Source organism: Symphalangus syndactylus, chromosome 22 (assembly GCF_028878055.3).
Source record: "Symphalangus syndactylus isolate Jambi chromosome 22, NHGRI_mSymSyn1-v2.1_pri, whole genome shotgun sequence".
NCBI lineage: Eukaryota > Metazoa > Chordata > Mammalia > Primates > Hylobatidae > Symphalangus > Symphalangus syndactylus.
The window spans coordinates 57,048,504-57,068,197 of record NC_072444.2 but is presented as its reverse complement, the minus strand read 5'-3'; the positions used below and the strand labels follow the sequence as shown (position 1 = coordinate 57,068,197).

The window sequence follows — 19,694 nt, the reverse complement described above, 5'->3', positions numbered from 1 at the left end:
ATTGTCCATACATCTCCCTTCATTGTTTCAGAGGACAACCATTTATGAATAATTATAGCAAATAATTAATAAATTTCATAATTTCATTAGTAATTCATTTTTAAGTTGTCACAAAACATTAATATTTGATAAAAATTGTGTATGTTCAAGGCATATAACATGATTTAATATACACATAACATTGTTACTGATTACCATAGTCAAATTAATTAGCACATCCATCATCACCCATAGTTACCATTTTTCTGTGTGTGTACGTGATGAACACACTTAAGAATCTGCTCTTATCAAATTACAAGTAAAGAATATAGTACTGTTACCTGAAGGCTCCATATACATTAGTTTCCAGAACTTATTCATCTTATAATTGAAATTATGTACTCTTTGACCAACATGTCCCCATTTCCCTACCATTCTACTCTCTGGCAACCACTATTCTACTCTTTGCTTCTATTTTAGATTCTACATACATAAGTGAGATCATATTTGTGAGTATTTGACATTCTATGCCTGGCTTATTTCATTTAGCATAATGTCTTTCAGGTTTGTCCATGTTGTTGCAAATGGCAGGATTTCCTTCTTTTTAGAGCTGAATAATATTACATTATGTTCAGCCATGAAAATGTACTATATATATTCATCCATCGATAGACACTCAGGTTGTTCCCATATCTTGTCTATGATGAATACTGTAAAATAAACATGGCGGTACAGACATCTCTTTGAGATACTGATTTCATTTACTTTGGATATATAGTAAGAGATATTATTGATAAAGCCAGTATCACCTAAATTATTTTTTACAGAAAAAAAAAAACCTAGTAAGACCAAAGATATTCAAAGAAGACTGGCAAATATAGCAATCATTAACTCCTTTTGATCTACACCGTCCAATACATCAGACACTAGCCACACATGGCTACTGAGCAATTGAAATTGGCTGGTCTGAATTGAAAAGTGCTTTAAGTATAATGCATACTGGGTTTAGAAGATTTTAGTGCCAAAAAAGAATGCAAACTATCTTATCAATAATTTTTACATCAATAGTATGTTGAAATAATATTTTTACATATAGTGGGCTAAATCCAAATATAATATTGAAATTGATAACATCTGCTTCCTTTTCCTTTTTTAAATGTATCTACTAGATAATTTAAAACTATGTTTGTGACCTGCATTTGAGGCTCATGTTATATTTCTATTGAACAGCACTGCTCTTAACCTTATCTAAAGCTTATCATTCTATTAAGCTAGGTTTCCAAAAAGCTAGTTTTCTCTCAGTATCTGCAGGTGATTGGGTCCAGGACCCCAACCCCAAACGTATCAAAATCCAAAGATGCTCAAGTCCCTTATATAAAATGGCATAGCATTTGGATACAACCTACACACATCCTCCCATATACGTTAAATCATCTCTAGATTACTTGTACCTAAGACAATGTAAATAGCTGTTGTGCTATTGTTTTTTAATCTCTATTATTTTTACTGTTGTATTGCTGTTCTTCTATTTTTTCACCTTCATTATTTTTGATCTGTAGTTGGTTGGATCCAAGGAGGGAGAACTTAAGGATTTGGAGGGCCAACTGTATGTCTGGACTATATTCCTCTGACTTCCCAAAGAAATGCCTTTATTTTAGTGATAACTTGGTTAATAATATTCTGCCACGTAAATCAAAAGAAAATCTTTGGGATTTGTAGTATGATAATTACATACGTAATAAAAATAGTTTAAAGTCTCATATATTCATGTTATTTTATTAGTTGGGATCTCTGTTTGCTTGTTTTAAATGAGTGTCAGGCAGGACTAAAATGTATTAATTATATGCTACCCAGTTTTCAAAGGAGATGTGTAATAAAAGCATCTATAGTTGACCCTTGAACAACATGGGGATCCGGGGACGAACCCTCAGGCAATAAAAAATCTGCTATAACTTTTGACTCCCCCAAAATGTAACTACTGATAGACTACAGGTGACTGGAAACCCTACCAATAACATAAGTAACGATTAACAGATATTTTGTGTATTATATGTATTGTATACTATATGCTTATAATAAAGTAAGCTAGAGAAAAGAAATGCTATTAAGAAAATCATAAGAAAGAATGCATTTACTACTCATTAAGTGGAAATGAATCATCACATAAAGGTCTTCACCCTCGTCATCTTCATGTTGTGTAAGAAGGCTGGGGAAGAGAAGGGATTGGTCTTGCTGTTTTAGGTGTGGCAGAGATAGATGAAAATCTGTGTGTAAGCATACCTGCGTAATACAGACCCATGTTGTTCAAGGACCAATTGTATACGGTAAAAATTAAAACAACAGTAAAAAGATAAGAGCCAGATTAAATGGGTAATGGAGTGGGAGCTGGCTGTGGAACGTGATGATTATATCAGAAACTTCAGTTTAAAGGAAGAAAGCTACTTCAGATGAGCATACAATTCATCTGTAGGCAAAAAGGCAGTGAGGCAATAGGAAAATCCTTGAGTTACACAGCTTATTGTCTCATAAAAGGAACTATCTCCCTTCCTTGGAAAAAGCAAACTTTTTCCTAACTTAAAACTCTGAGAGAAATGTATTATGTAAATTTTTACGTAATAACCCTAGTCTTTATAGCAGATTTAAAGGTATGTGCAGATAACAGCGTTTTTAAAAATTATTTTTTGAAATTATAATATACATAAAATATACCATTTGGATCATTTTTAAGTGTACAGTTAGTGGCATAAAGTACATTCACATTGTTGTGCAACCATCACCCCATCCATCCACAGGATTTTTTTCTTTTTTTTCTTTTTTTTGAGACAGAGTCTCACTCAGTCACCCAGGCTGGAGTGCAGTGGCGCAATCTCAGTTCACTGCAACCTCCACCTCCTGGGTTCAAGTGATTCTCCTGCCTCAGCCTCCTGAGTAGCTGAGACTACAGGTGTGCGCCACCATGCCCAGCTAATTTTTGTATTTTTAGTAGAGACGGGGTTTCACCACATTTGCCAGGATGATCTCTATCTCTTCACCTCGTGATCCACCCACCTCAGCCTCCCAAAGTGCTGGGATTACAGGCGTGAGCCACCCTGCCTGGTCGGATTTTTTCATCTTATAAAACTGAAACTATCTGTTAGCTCTCTGCTTTCACAATGTATTTTACGTTGCTATTTTTTAAAGACAATTTATGGTCAAAGTGACCCAAGCATCTATTGACAGAATAATGAATAAACAAGAGATGGTATATCTGTACAATGAAATATTATTCTGCCTTCAAAAGAAAGGAAATTCTGACACAAGTTACTACCTGGATGAACCTGGAGGACATTATGCTAAGTGAAATAAACCAGTCTCAAAAAGACAAATGCTGTATGATTCCATTCAACATGAGGTACTTGTGAGTAGTCAAAACCACAGAAACAGAAACAGAAACAGAATAGCAGTTGCCAGGGGCTGGGGGTGGTGGGAAAGAGGAGTTATTGTTTAACGGATAGTTTCAGTTTTATAAGATGAAAAAATTCTGTGGATGGATGGGGTGATGGTTGCGTAACAATGTGAATGTACTTTATGCCACTAACTGTACACTTAAAAATGATCAGGGCCGGGAGCGGTGGCTCATGCCTGTAATCCCAACACTTTGGGAGGCTGAGGCAGGGGGGGATCACCTGAGGTCAGGAGTTCGAGACTAGCCTGATCAACATGGAGAAACCCCGTTTCTATTAAAAATACAAAATTAGCTGGGTGTGGTGGCGCATGCCTGTAATCCCAGCTACTCGGGGGGCTGAGGCAGAATTGCTTGAACCCAGGAGGCAGAGGTTGTGGTGAGCTGAGATCGCGCCATCGCACTCCAGCCTGGGCAACAAGAGCAAAACTCCGTTTGTTTTTTGTTTTTTTTTAAAAAAAAAAAAAAAAAAGATCGAAATGGTATATTTTATGTATACTTTATTATAATTTCAAAAATTAATTCTTAAAAAGGCTACTATCTGCACATATCTTTAAATCTGCTATAAAGAATAGTGTTATTAGTAGAGCCAGGGAATGGAGAAAAATGGGCTATTTAATAAGTATGAAAGGCAAAATCATGACATTAAAAAAATTTTATAATCAGGCTAATAACATTCACATTAGCATTTCATTATTTAGGGTTTTAAGATGCTCAGTACAAATTTGAATCTTAAAGGCTCATATTTAAAAACCTTGGATTAGGCTACTTCCAATGATGTATACATAAAATAGCACAGAAATTCGTTTTTTAAATTCTACATGTTAGAGTTCTCACTAACTCAGACAAGTCTCTAATCCCAGCTTAGCCCAAAATATCAACACTTTATTTACTCCATCATTATTCTATGTGAAATCTTAAGCACATTTTTCAGTTTCTATCTTTAAAAAGTCAGAAACTATAAATAATACAACCAGAAATTCTGTAGAAATATACTGAGTACTTGACAAAATAATACTTAACCTCATTTATATGAATATAAAACTGCAAAACACTTATTTGAAAAAAATCAATGCATACAGTAAACTCTTATCTGGATATTTACTAGCCTTTGTATATACATATATCACAGTGTAAAATAACTCTATTCATAATTTTGACCATGAGGCAATGTTAAATTCTGAAGAACTTCCCAAATTGTGTGTGCTCATAAGTTTGTGTTTATATATAAATAGCTGAAGTGTTATAGGACTTATTGAATTCTAACTCTTTGAGGTATATCAAGCATTTACTAATTTTGATACCCTAACTTCCTACACGCATCAAATAGCAGAGTTTAAAGTCATAAACAACCTAAATGTCTCACACTTCATTCCTATATTGTTGGTATGTATACTGTCTTAAAATTCAAGTTTCAAACATCATATGCAAACATATCATAAAAAGACCTACCACAAAGCAAAAAAAAAAGCTAATTTTTGCTACTTGAGTTGCAGTAAGTTTCCCCACAGTTTTCAGTATGGATTCTTGTTCTTTCACAGGATATGACATGCGAGACAACTTTGCTTCCAATGCATGGCTTGAGGGAAGCTGTCGAATCTCCATGATATTACTGAACCTCACACGAGACTTTTTGGGGGCTTAAAAGAAAAAGCATAATATGAAATAATTAAATAATTCCTCTCCAACAAAACTCACAAGTTTTAATTTACTGATAAATGTATAAGTTCATCTATGATCAGAGTAAGACAAAGTAAACCAGAGGTATATCATTACCTGAGACAATTTTGTTCACTTAAAAGAGTTAAAAGGAAAAATGATTTCATCTACAAAAATGTAAAAGGTTTAAAATGAGACCAATATTCAAACAAGGTTTCTGCAATGTGTACTGTATATACACAACTGCCTATTTCAGGATTTTAGTTTGATTACTATTTTAGTATTTCTAGTAAAACTTTATTTGGATTTTTCCTCACGCATACCCAATTTACGAGAATTAGTTTCCTGGGCATGCACACAGAACAACTGTCTACAGGTCCATTCTTTGCAAGGGAAATTAATGATAAATACTGCACCTTACGTTAAAGGTGGCATTCTTGACTGAATTCACAGAACCAGCAAAACTCTTATAATTTGCTATTAGGCTCTTTGAGGGCATATTTAAGAGGATATCATTTGTTAAAAAAAAGTATATGTATATATGTGTGTGTGTATGTGTGATGCATGTGTGTATGTGTGTATACATATATATGATGAAACCATAGAGATTTCTGGTATTTGGAAATTATTTCCAGTTGAAATAATACAAAAATGATTATACTATATTAGATTCACAATCCATTCAAACTTCTAGAAGACTGAAGGTTAAGCCAACACCACATGGAGCAGAACTGCTACGTGTTTCAGTCAACACACATCATCACTAAGTTCTGAAGTGCCTTGAATAAAGGTAAACTTTCTACCCATTTCCAAGTTTTGCTTACTTTTTTCAGTATCAATGTTTGTGCTCTCAGGTTTTTCACTTGGAAGATCATGGAATTTCACAGGAACATACAGAGGTTCACTCTGGAATGTAACAGAAAAAAATATAAACAACAAATATAAAAGCTAACATAGTGGTTAAAATTTAAACAGATGGTACGTAGACACAAATACGATCTAAAACATGGTTGTTCACCACCAAATTTAAACAGCAATTTTCAAGACTTAAAAAAGGAAACTCAACAGAGCCATACAGGTACAATGACAGAAAAGAATCAGTTTACAGTTTAGAAATGTAATATAGCAGCATTGGCATATGATGATATCTAATATTTAGATGTCATAAAAACATATCTCTTTCTTAGCTAGCGGATTCCATCTCAGCTAACAGATTATCTCTCATTCTTTTTCATTCATTTAACAAATGCTTATTGAGCTCCTACTAGGTCAGACACTGTTCTAAGTCCTGGGGATATAAGGGTGAATTAAACCAGTTTCTTCCTCAGTGATCATGCAGTCTAACAGGGAAGGCAGATAACAAACTGATGACCAGGTATATAGTATGTATTTATATTTACTAAATTGTCTCCTCTTATTATGTAAAACTCAATAAAAAACTAAAATTCTTGAAGACCTTTACACAAAATAGCTACTACTTACCAGTTCTTACTGTGTATTCAGTACCAACTCTAGAGCAGTTAAACATATATTTCTCATTAGTCCTCACAATAATTTTATAGAATATGGCCGGCGCAGTGGTTCATGCCTATGATCCCGGAACTTTGGGAGGCTGAGGGGGGCAGATCACTTGAAGTTGGGAGTTCGAGACCAGCCTGGACAACATGGTGAAACCCCATCTCTACTAAAATACAAAAATTAGCTGAGAGTGGTGGTGTGTGCCTGTAATCCCAGCCACCCATGAGGTGGAGGCAGGCAAATCGCTTGAAACCAGGAGACAGAGGTTGTGCAGTGAGATGAGATTGCGCCACTGCACTCCAACCTGGGTGACAGAGCGAGACTCCATCTCAAAATAATAATATTAATAATTTTAGAGAATAAAGCTGAGATATAAAGTAATCAGGTAGTAGACAAAAGAATTAAAGCCAGGTTTGTCTAATCATGCTCCAAAGGTCCATATTTTTAGGTAGTTATAAATTCCTCAACTGTTTTTGCAAATGTTCTTCAGAGTATCTATATTTAAGGTACAAATCTCCAACTAGGCTAATTCTTCAAAATTAACAGAACTTTTTTTATTTCTTTGACTCTTCTTTTAACTCCTGGTATAGAGCTCTACAAATAAAAAAAAAAATTCAGTAAATGAAGGGACAGTGTGTCTGGAAATAGACATAATCTCTTTTTATACTAAAGTTTTCATTATAGCATCTGGCCTAGAGCAATTTGACATATCCATCTTACAGGTAATAGTAAGAATTAGTACAAGAGTAGTCAGAAAAGCAGGCTGCCGTCTCAACTCTGCCTTCTGTACTGACAGAGACAAATGATACTAAATTATTTTATTGATGCTTAAGATCCCAGAAAAAAAGAAATTCTTCATAGTACCTATTAACCTACTCTGCATGCCACTGTAGTTCTAAAACACAGAGAGACAAACAAAAAACTGTGCTGTGAATAAGGTCACCAAGCCAGTGCTTCCGAAATTGGTATTAAATTTTAGAGTAACTAAAATTTTTCTCAGATAAAATGCCATGTTTGGAAAGAAAACAAGTATCATTAAAAATACATTTTAAAGAGATGCCACCCTGAGCAACACAGCAAGACCATGTAAAGTAAAAATAAAATAAAAATAAAAATAAAGCAAGACAAAAAGTAAAAATAAAAAGTTAGTAGTGGAGTATGCTTGTATTTAGGAGGCTGAGACAAGGGGATCGCTTAAGCCCAGCAGTTCAAAGTTACAATGAGCCATAACTGTGCCACGGTACTCCACCCGAGGCAACAGAGCAAGACCCTGTCTCTAAAAAGAAATCTAAAAATAAAAAATAAAAAAAGAGATGCCGGAGTGATCATATTAAAAAAACGGATTTTTATATACTACCTCTCCAACTAGATTATAAATACTTAAAATAAGTGACTATGTCAATTACTTTACTTGCTTATTACCTGTCCCCTCGCAAATACGCACACACTCACACAGTAAAACAAAGCTGTATCTTCAGAGCCTAGAACAAGTGTTTAACACACATTTATCACTGTAAAAAATTTGTAGAACAAACGAATAATTTGCCTATATAGTCTCAGTGTCAAAAATATTTGTTTCTAAATGATAATAATAATGTGCATGAAGTGAAAAAGTTGGTTAGTAACAAAGGATTGTCCTTTATTATTTTCACTCCTGAACCAGTTTCCCCTTCCCCTCTCTCTTCAGAGGCAGCTAAATTGCTTACCTCTAGGCCCCAGGTATCCCTAGGGAGAAAAAGAGTACCAAATTACAATCCTCATGATGGGCACCCAATATTGAACCATATCTATGTTGTAATATAGCTTTGCTGCCATCAAAACTGTTTCAGTTTTTCCTACCATGGCTCAACCCCACCTCTCCATTCCTGACAAGAAAAGAAGCACTTACCAAAGAACTATTCATAGTTGTATCTGTTGTGCAAGCAGCAAAGTAACCTTCAGCATCTGCAAACTAAATACAGATAACCAGATACAAAATTCAATGAAACTTACATTATACTGTAGGACTAGTCAGACATAACTCAAATATATAGAAGCAAAAATCCAGAATCAACCTATAAGACTAAAACTGTTACTAATAATAATAGCAGCTAATGCCACATATTCACCATTGTGAGGTAGGTATTATCTTCATTTTATTGATGAAAAATTTGAGGCTGAGAGATTTTTAATCCTGACAGTCAGGATTAAAACTCAAGTTAGTCTAAAACCAAAGCTTATGCCCTTTTCACAACACTATTATAACATTTCAGATAAGTAGGGAAAGGAGGGATGGGTTAGTTAAAAAGGCAAGTAACAGGCCAAGGCTGGTGGATCATTTGAGGTCAGGAGTTCAAGACTAGCCTGACCAACATGGTAAAACCCTGTCTCTACTAAAAATACAAAAAAATTAGCTAAGGGTGTTGGCACGTGCCTGTAATCTCAGCTACTCGGGAGGCTGAGACAGGAGAATCACTTTAACTCTGAAGGTGGAGGTTGCAGTGAGCCAAGATTGTGCCACTGCACTCCAGCCTGGGCAGCAAGTTTACGTCTCAAAAAAAAAAAGGCAAGAAACATCTCAGTATTATTATGAACTTAGTTTTCACCTCAAAAACCTCTGAATGAGGCCAAGTGTGGTGGCTCACACCTGTAATCCAAGCACTTTGGGAGGCCGAGGTGGGTTGATCACTTGAGGTCAGGAGTTTGAGACCAGCCTGGCCAACATGGTGAAACCCCATCTCTACTAAAAAATGCAAAAATTAGCTGGGCACAGTGGCGCATGCCTGTAATCCCAGCTACTCAGGAGGCTGAGGCAGGGGAATCGCTTGAACCAGGACGCGGAGGTTGCAGTGAGCCGAGATCACACCATTGTACTCCAACCTGGGCCACAGAGCAAGATTCTGTCTCCAAAAAAAAAAAAAAAAAAAAAACCCCAAATCAATTTCAAGGTCTGGATCACACACTGAGAATCACTGCGCTAATGCTATGTAAGTATGATTTCATTTCATATCCACAGCTAGTCTATCATTATCTCTGCTGAAAGTCTGAAGAGGTTAAAAAACTTGCCCAAGGTCAAAAATTGGCAAGTGATAGAACAAGATTCAAACCCTAGAGCCCACGCTGTAAAAGAACCCCAGCAAATCAATAACAAAAAGGGAGTCGATGTAGAACAATAAGATGCAGACAACACACACAAGAGCTCTACCTTCCAAAAAATCTATGAAAAAGTAACCAAAAACATGCACATTAAACAAGCTATCATCATTGTTCACCTGTCAAGTTGGCAAATGATGGGATGTCGGTAAGGGTTCAATCATGAGATTTAATGAGTGTTTAACAAGGGTTTAATTATATACTGCTAACAGAGATAAGAATTAATGCAACCATTACAGACAGTAATTTAGCAATAAGAATTAAAAGCTTTAAAAATGACATTACTTGGCTGGGCGCAGTGGCTCACGCCTGTAATCTCAGCACTCTGGGAGGCCAAGGTGGGTGGACTGCTTGAGGTCAGAAGTTCAAGACCAGCCTGACCAACATGGTGAAACCCCGTCTCTACTACAAATACAAAAATTAGCTGGGCATGATGGTGGGCGCCTGTAATCCCAGCTACTTAGGAGGCTGAGGCAGGAGAATCACTTGATTCCAGGAGGTGGAGGTTTCAGTGAGCCGAGATCGCACCACTGCACTCCAGCCTGGACAAGAGAATGAGACTCTGTCTCAACAACAGCAACAAAAAATAAATGAAGTACAGAAACACTACAATATGGATAAACCTTGAAAAGAAACAATTCCATTTTTGTTTTTATTTTTTTGAGACAGCCTCACTCTGTCACCCAGACTGGAGTGCAGTGGCTCAATCTCTGCTCACTGTAACCTTCGCCTCCCGACTTCAAGCAATTCTCGTGCCTCAGCCTCCCAACTAACTGGGATTACAGAAGTGCACCGCCATGACTGGCTAATTTTTTGTATTTTTAGTAGAGACAGAGTTTCACCATGTTAGCCAGGGTGGTCTCAAACTCCTGGCCTCAAGTGATCCACCCACCTCAGCTTCCTAAAGTGCTGGAATAATAGGCATGAGCCACCGCACCAGACCCAATTCCATTTTTGTAAAAAAATAAAAAATACACACATGAAAAGAATGGCAGGATATATGTCAAAATGTTATCGGTGGTTATTCCTTGAATGGCAGAATTTATTTTCCTCTTTTTGTTTCTCTGTAGCTTCTAAATTTTCAACAATATACCTATGCTAATACACATACAATTTATCCCTACATGTGATATTATGATGTATATATAATTTCTACAATGCATATGTATTACTTTTGCAAAGTAAAAAAATACATACTTATATTTTTGGTAAGTTAAATTTGTGTGTGCACATAAGTATACATTTGCAGGCTTCATCTAAATTTAAAAAATTGTTTTTAATTGTTTTTTATTTATTTTGAGATGGAGTTTTGCTCTGTTGCCAGGCTGGAGTGCAGTGGCGCGATCTCAGCTCACTGCAACCTCCGACTCCCGAGTCCAGGCAATTCTCCTGCCTCAGCCTCCTGAGTAGCTGGGACTACAGGAGTGAGCCACCATGCCCAGTTAGTTTTTGTATTTTTAGTAGAGATGGGGTTTCACCATGTTGGTCAGGATGGTCTCGATCTCCTGACCTCATGATTCGCCCCTTGGCCTCCCAAAGTGCTGGGATAAGAGGCATGAGCCACTGTGGCCCAGGCAGGTCTTGAACTCCTGAGGCTCAAGAAATCTGCCTGCCTTGGCCTCCCAACGTGCTGGAATTACAGGCATGAGCCACCAAGCCCAGCTTTAAAAAACAATTATTGAAAGCCCCTGACTGCTGGGTGCAGTGGCTCAGGCCTGTAACCCCAGCACTTTGGGAGGCCAAGACGGTGGAATGCCTGAGGCCAGACTTTGAGATCAGCCTGAGCAACACAGTAAGACACTGTCTCTACAAAAAATACAAAAATTAGTGGGGTGTGGTGTTGCATGGCTATGTACTCAGCTACTTGAGAGACTGAGGCAAGTGGATTGCTTGAGTCCAGGATTCAAGGTTACAGCAAACTATGATTAAACCACTGCACTCCAGCCTGGGCAACAAAGTGAGACCCTGTCTCTAAAAATAAATCAATAATTTTAAAAAGAATGTACTTATTAGATAAGACAAGAAACAATACTATTTTAACCCACAAAAAATAATACACATGAAAGAAAAAGATTAATAGAGACAGAAAGTAATACAGTGGTTACTAGGGTTTGGAAGGAAGAATGAATAGCGGTTATTTTTAAGTCTGTGTACAGACTTTCTGTCTAGGATGATGAAAAATTCTGGAGCTGATGGTTGTACAGCAAAGTAAATGCACTTAATGCCACTAGTATACATTTAAAAATAGTTAAAATGGTATATTTCACATTATATATATTTTAAAATAACAAAGAATTTTTTAAAAGGATTAATATCAGAAAGTTTTATAATTCTTCATTCTCAATAATTCAAAATTTCTACTTCTATAAGGAAGATATATCATTATATAAACTCATATTTCTTTCAATACTATGAATGAGCATATTATATTACATCAATCAAAGAATATAATTTGATTAGCCAAACATCTAAAATATGTCTGGAAATATGATATTTTCATTTTAATATATAAAACTTTGAATTTTTTTGTTTCCAGAATCCACCTAACAATTAGAGGATACTCGTCCAATCTGCAAACGACAGACTCTTGATATTCTTCTTATTCCTTACTTTCATCTTCATCACCACATTAATTGATTTGGACTAATTCAACAATTTTTAACAACTCAGAAAATGTCATGGAGTAAGAGTTCTCACAAAATATTCTGACACTACTTAATTAAAAGAATAAATTTAAAATTTTGGACAACAGCAGGTTTTCTTATATCATCTTCACTCACTTAACTGAACAACTGAAAATATGACTGTCCTTAAAGAAACTAATACATCTTTAAACTTTTACAAAATATATCTAAACCCCCTTCCTAACAGACACTTAAAATTAAAAACTTACAAAAGCAGCATGCTTTCCGCAAAGTCCTCTTGTACACTGTTGTCTCCATGGCTTCCAAATAATAAAGCCCAAAAGGTACAAAACAAACATAGATGTTTTTGCAAAGGTGCTGAAGAATGGTTTGTTGTACTGGGTAAAAACATACTGTAGAGGAAAAAGTTAAACAGACAACTCTGAGATGACCTTAAACCTTATTACTCATCTCCAAAATAAAGTCACTACATGATTTTCAACTCTTCAGAAGTTCACTTGGAAAGAAAAAGTCAAAGGGATTACAAAAATATTTTAGATTCATTTCTGAATACTGTATTTACCTTGCATACAAAAGGATATCACCAAACAAAGCAGCAACAACCTGCTAAAATAAGTTTGGTTTAACATTCATTGAAACCTACTATGAAACAGTGCCCATACTAGGAGCTAAAGAAGAGTAAGACAGGGCCAGGCGTGGAGGCTCAAGCCAATAATCCCAGCACTTGGGGAGACCAAGACAGGAGGATTGCTTGAGCCCAGAATTTCAAGACCAGCCTGGGCAACATGGCAAAACTCTGTCTCTACAACAAAAGAGAAAAATTAGCCAGGCGTGGTGGCGTGCACCAGCAGTCCCAGCTACTTGGAAGGCTGAAGCAGGAGGATCCCCTGAGTTCACAAAGATTGAGGCTGCAGTGAGCCATGATCAAACCACTGCACTCCAGCCTGGGCAAGAGAGCAAGACCCTATCTCATAAAGAAAAACAAAAGAGAAGTAAGGGAAGTTATCCCACCCTTGGGGAGCTTAACATCTAATAGAGGAGACATATATATGAAGAGAATACAGCATAATGTGCCAAGCAACAAGAGAGGGGTTCAGGATGCCACGGGAGCACCAAAAGGAAACTGACAAATTTCAAGGTTATGGACGTTTCCCAAGGGAGACTGTTTTGTTTGTTTGTTTTTAGTGTATTGTGAATATAAACTCACAATTTTTTATATCCTAAGAAAATTCCTAGTTATATCCACTAAAAAGGAATAGAAAAGAATGACAATCCAGGAGGAAAGTGCAACTCCAGGACGCAAATGGTGGTCCACGCCATTTTACACTAAAAGAAACAATGGCTCTGGCCAGGCACAGTGGCTCACACCTATAATCCCAGCACTTTGGGAGGCCGAGGTGGGTGGATCACTTGAAGTCAGGAGTTCAAGCCCAGCCTGGCCAACATGGTGAAACCCTGTCTCTACAAAAAATACAAAAATTTGCAGCACATGGGGGCACCCGCCTGTAATCCCAGGTACTCTGGAGGCTGAGGCAGGAGAGTCGCTTGAACACAGGAGGCAGAGGTTACAGTGAGCCAAGATCATGCCACTGCACCATTCCAGACTGGACAACAGAGTGAGACTCTGTCCTCAAAAAAGAAAAAAGAAACAATGGCTCCTACAATAAACGGCAAAACCCAGGTATGGAGCAGGAAATGTACAAGATGGGCCCAGGGCATCTTGTGGTGGAAAGAAAATGTTAAAGATTAATAAGATGTCAGGCAAAGTGGCTCACGCCTGTAATCCCAGCACTTTGGAAGGCCAAGGCAGATAGATCACTTGAGGTCACGAGTTCAAGACCAGCCTGGCCAACATGGTGAAACCCAGTCTCTACTAAAAATACAAAAATTAGCTGGGTGTGGTGGCAGGTGCCTATAATCCCAGCTACTCAGTGGGCTGAGGCAGGAGAATTGCTTGAACCTGGGAGGCGGAGGTTGCAGTGAGCTGAGATCGCACCATTGTACTCCAGCCTGGGTGACAAGAGCAAAACTCTGTCGCATCTCAAAAAAAAAAAAAGATGAATAAGGCCATATTAAAAAGACTTGAAGAATTCCAGCTAATAAATACAGAGGGAATAACTCAAAAAAAAATCACCATTTTGCAACCCCTAATGAAATACTTTATCTAGATAACTTAAATGTAGCTATTCAACTACTACCTAAAATTTGATGAGGAACTTCATAGTACTTAAATTGGCATCATCTAAAGTGAGACTTGCAGTCATTATGTATGTCACGCTGGAATGTTAAAGGAAGTAATCAGTACCCCAAAGTATTATTTCCTGAAAACTAAACCTAAATCAAGACTTTACACCTAACTACCACTTTACAAGAAATAAGAGAAAAATAACAAGTTAAATGATACCCCACGGAAACAATCAGTGAAATCCAGAATGTGTGATGCATCCAATGGGAAAAACCACCCAGTTTCTCCAACAAACTAATGGCATGAAAAAAAGGAAGGAAGATACAGTTAAGGAATAAAAGGTATCACAAATGCAATGGGTGATCTTAGTTTAGATCCTAACAAACTTAACGGGAAAAAAAAGTCCTTGACACCGCTTGAGAAAACTGGACTGGAGAAAACTGAACATGGAGTGGATATCAGATGATCTTAAGGAATTACAGTTAATTTTGTTAACTATGTTAATGGCATAGTGATTATGTTTAAGAAAATTAAAAGTCCTTTTCAGTTTAAAGTAAACAGGAAAGAAATTGTGGGTGAAATGGCATGTGACATATGCTTTAAAATATGCTTTAAAATGCTCCAGGAAAAAAAGTTTTGAGGACAGGTTGATAAGGTTGGCAAATTTGGTTAAGTGCTAAAGGTAAGTAATGAATACATGGAGACTCATTATAATATTCTACTTTGTATATGTTAGAAAATATCCATAATAAAAAGACTGATTTTCTTTTTAAAATACACATTTTATCTCCAAAGTTTGTTTTTTTTCTCTCTTTTTTTTTTTGCAAAATGAGTTTCACTCTTGTTGCCCAAGCTGGAGAGCAGTGGCATGATCTTGGCTCACTGCAACCTCTGCCTCCCAGCTTCAAGCGATTCTCCTGCCACAGCCTCCTGAGTAACTGGGATTATAGACGCCCACCACCACACCCAGCTAATTTTTGTATTTAGTAGAGACTGAGTTTCACCATGTTTGGTCAGGCTGGTCTCGGACTCCTGACATCAGGTGATCTGCCCACCTGATCCTCCCAAAGTGTTGGGATTACAGGTGTGAGCCACTGCACCTGGCCCTATCTCCAAAGTTTAATGAGCACATCTGGTTGAAGAAGTAGAGACATTACATATATTCTTGAATAATGAGATTATAAAATATCCTCTTACTAAAATATTTTACTTTAAAAAAATAAAGATAAGTTGAGGTTTTTTCTCCAGTTTCATTAAAGTACAACTGACAAACACCAAATATATGTACTTTTTACAACATGGTGTTTTGATATATGTATACATTGTGAAATGATTACCACAAACAACAAATTGTTTTTTCTTTTCTACTTTGCTTAGATATGGTTAAATGATAATTTAACCAAGTGCTATTTGGTCCTAAATTTTATTAACTGAAAAACAAAAACAAACTATTTATTTTAAATGAAAATAAAATTTAAAAGATAGGTTTAGTTACCTGTCAATATCAAAGACATTTCTTTGAGGTAAAAGTACAAAATGTTCATCTAAAAGAAGGTTATAGGAGAGTTTTAAAGCGAAAAATATACGGCCCATTAGATTCCAGAGATTTATTCTGAAAAGCATAAAAACTTACATACTTGGCCAGGCGCGGTGGCTCATGTCTGTAATCCCAGCACTTTGGGAGGCCGAGGAAGGCGGATCACGAGGTCAGGAGTTCGAGACCAGTCTGACCAACGTGGTGAAACCGCGTCTCTGCTAAAAATACAAAAATTAGCCTGGCGTGATGGGGCACGCCTGTAATCCCAGCTATTCAGGGGGCCGGGGCAGGAGAATCCCTTGAACCCAGGAGGCGGAGGTTGCAGTGAGCTGAGATTGTGCCACTGCACTCTAGCCTGGGCGACAGAGCAGAGCAAGTCAAAAAAAAACTTATATACTCATAGGATACAATGTCAATATTTACTTAGCTACAATATGAGAAGACCTGAGTATTAAACTGCTTCTTTTGAAAATTAGGTTCATTTTATAAATGCCAGTTTCCTGCTGTATATTCGCCTTAAAATTGCAACACAGAGGCAGGGCGCGGTGGCTCACGCTTGTAATCCCAGCACTTTGGGAGGCCGAGGCGGGCGGATCACGAGGTCAGGAGATCGAGTCCACGGTGAAACCCCGTCTCTACTAAAAACACAAAAAATTAGCCGGGTGTGGTGGCGGGCGCCTGTAGTCCCAGCTACTCGGAGAGGCTGAGGCAGGAGAATGGCGTGAACCCGGGAGGCGGAGCTTGCAGTGAGCCGAGATTGCGCCACTGCACTCCAGCCTGGGCGACGGAGCGAGACTCCGTCTCAAAAAAAAAAAAAGAAAAGAAAAAAAAAAATTGCAACAACATATAAGTTGAAATGCAGACTTCTGAAAATAAAAGTTGCTTTTCATAGGGATCATTAAACAAGCAGAATAAAGTACACAAGTAGAAAGAAAAACTAGCTTGCAAATTCAAAATGCCACATTACTACCAATAGGTCATCAATAAAGATACAATTTAACTGAAGGAAACTGTAAAGATACAATTTAACTGAAGGAAAATTATGAGGTGTACCGTGCACCTTATAATAAGGTTTGAGTCAGCAAGCATAAATGTGGATGCAACCACTCATGGGCATTATAACAGTGACCTATACATGAAAACTCATTATTTTTACTCATTTGTCCAAAAGCACTCTGAACTTTCTACTAAATGGTGACATTGTTTTGCATCCTGACAGTTATTTCACTAGAAAATAATATTTACAGAAATAATTTGAATTTAGAAAAAAAGCCACGAGTAACATTTTCAAATATAAGAAAATATGCAGTCTCTCTAAGTAACCCTCCCTAAAAGGTACAAGAAAACCGTATGAAACAATAAAAAAGATCATCCCTTCAGTTTTAACTTCAAGTGGCAATAATTGAACATTTTTAAAAAATTCAATAGTATTTAAGATACTGCTTTTAGAAAGCAGGAGATTGTAATGGCTAGAGTTACTACAGGTTAACAGTAACACTGTGGCTATAATGTAACATCATTCCTGGACCAAAGGTACATACCGAAGTAAGTTCGGAGGAAGCAACCCATATCACATCAACAAGCAGAAGAATAACAATCCCAAGAGCCATTCGCCTGCGCTGAGTGAAACCACTGTTCTGGGAATTCATTCGGTTCATGATAAATACACACACCATTTGCAGCCTGTTTTTTAGAAAATACAGATCACATTAGAGATGAATTTAGAAAAATAACCATTAAAAATAAGAAAATTAGTATAACAGAAACATTTGACATTTGTTAGCTAATGTTCAGTGTGAAAGTTACATAGAAGATAAACATGTGGAATCTACCTTGTCTTAAGAGCCCTTCTGAGATCCTCAAGCGCAATGCCGGAAAACTTGGCAGATCTCAGTCTAAAAGGAGGTGAAGAACTCAGCACCCCTAAAAACAACCATGAAATTGTGCTATGAAAACGTGAGTAACTCAAGGTAAGATTCATCACATCGTTTTTTACTCTTCATCTTCAAATTCAAAGCAAATCAATGAAAAGGAACAAAATGTGTTAAACATTCTTGCCACCTTTCTCAGTACTTTCATGGTATCCACTGTACGCTTCAGATTATACTTAGAGAGATACGCCATACGAGGCGGGCAGGGAGGGGGAGTAATATACAACATACGGCACATTTAAGAGTAGTTAACTACTAGAAAATAGCTTCTCTGAGTTTCACAAATACGGAACTCCATTCACCTCTCCATCCAGAGGAATCCGCCCCCGGGGACAGCGTCTAGACAGTTTCTAAAAGTGTCTTTTCTGTCACTGATCTCCTGGAGTGGAATTTGGTTATCGGAGAGTAAGTGATTTGTTGTGGGTTTTGAAGGCACCTTTCCAATCTCTTCAAGTGGTAAAAGAAAAGGATTCTCCACGCTCCTCCACCCACCTCTGTCAAAACATCCAGTCATTTTAGAAGAAACAGCTGGGAAAAGGAATTATCCTTCTGTTCTGGAGGGGAGAAGACAGTTAAGGCAGCGACGCCTCCCCGAGGAGCCGAGGCGAGGGCGCACGCACGGCTTCCTCAATTGCCAGCGGTGGGCGCAGGGCTCGGGCGCCCCTGTCAGCTCCCGCTCCCTCCGCCCCTAGAGACCTTCACGGTTTCGGTCAAGGCGCTCCTGCTGCCACCAAGGGCAGGAGGTGGTGCTGTCGGGGGGCACTCCGTCCCGGTTTGGGCTCCGGTGATGTAGGGGCCCTTCCCTGCCTGCCTACCTGGCCTTCCTGCCCCGCGATGGCGTCGTGGCGGCACCATGAGCGGACCGGTCAGGCCCCGCAGCCGCCCAGCGCCACGGCCGCGGCCTCGGACTCACAGAGCTGTCACCGCGCCTGACATCGCGCCGCACTGGAGGCCCAGCTCCTGAAGCCGCGGTGCCCCTCAGGGAGAGGCTCCTGACACCACCCAACTCCACTCGGCCCAGGAGGGCGTGGAGCGGGTGCGGGGAGGGGACGGCACAGTCAGCGATGGCCGCGGAGGCCCGGAGTTCTGCGCTGGCCCCGGCCCCGCCCCCGGCTTGCCCTCCACGCAGCCCCGCCCCCCGTCCCCAGCCCGAAAGCGGTGGCGCGCTGGTGACGTCATACAGGCGCGACGGCGGGCTGCGCGTGGCCGCGTATGCAGCGTGGCTTGGCCGAGCCAAGGGAAGTAATGCGAGGCGCTGGGCACCGAGCGAGGACACACGGCGGCGAAAGAAGAGAGAAGATAGGAAGAAGGGAAGTAGGGCGAGGTGGAGGAAGAAGAGGAAAGCGAGCGTGGGTGTCTGGGGCAGAGCGAAGGATGAGGGAGTGGCTAAACCTCCGCCCGCCTTAGAACGAAAGCTGGCAGTTCCGTTTCACAAACTGCGAACCTGAGACTTTGGATATCCCTTTCTCGATGACAGCCGAAACGCAAAGTGGCTTAGAGTACTTTTGATTCTTGAAACCTTTTGTATGTAAACAAGATCTCAGCTCTAGGAGTTACAAGCTACATCCTAGGGCAAAGCTACTTCAACTTCTCTGGCCCTCGGTTTCCTTGTCTACGATAATGATAGTACCTGCCACATTCGTTTTTTGTGTGTATGCTAGGATTG

At 38.7% G+C, this 19,694-nt stretch overlaps 1 protein-coding gene across 16 annotated transcripts in view; it reads right to left on the bottom strand.

Moving 5' to 3' along the window:
- Positions 1 to 19,151, bottom strand: part of SLC35F5 (solute carrier family 35 member F5) — a 121,960-nt gene extending 102,809 nt beyond the window's left edge. For 10 of the 16 annotated variants that reach the window (XR_008653981.2, XR_008653983.2, XR_010118723.1 and 7 more), the window contains exons 1-7: positions 18,844 to 19,151; positions 17,930 to 18,020; positions 17,639 to 17,780; positions 12,624 to 12,767; positions 8,487 to 8,549; positions 5,905 to 5,986; positions 4,874 to 5,061 (exon numbers count right to left, since the gene is read on the bottom strand). Coding sequence is in view for 8 of the 16 variants with exons in the window: in XM_063631002.1 (XP_063487072.1) it covers positions 4,874 to 5,061; positions 5,905 to 5,986; positions 8,487 to 8,549; positions 12,624 to 12,767; positions 17,639 to 17,780; positions 17,930 to 18,020; positions 18,844 to 18,883 (750 nt within the window). In the remaining 8 variants the exon portion in view is untranslated. Of the gene's footprint in view, positions 1 to 4,873; positions 5,062 to 5,904; positions 5,987 to 8,486; positions 8,550 to 12,623; positions 12,768 to 17,638; positions 17,781 to 17,929; positions 18,021 to 18,330; positions 18,523 to 18,843 lie in introns of all 16 variants that reach the window. The other 6 variants (XM_063631003.1, XM_055262400.2, XM_063631006.1 and 3 more) reach the window with 5 other exon arrangements.
- Between the last annotated feature and the right edge of the window lie 543 nt (positions 19,152 to 19,694).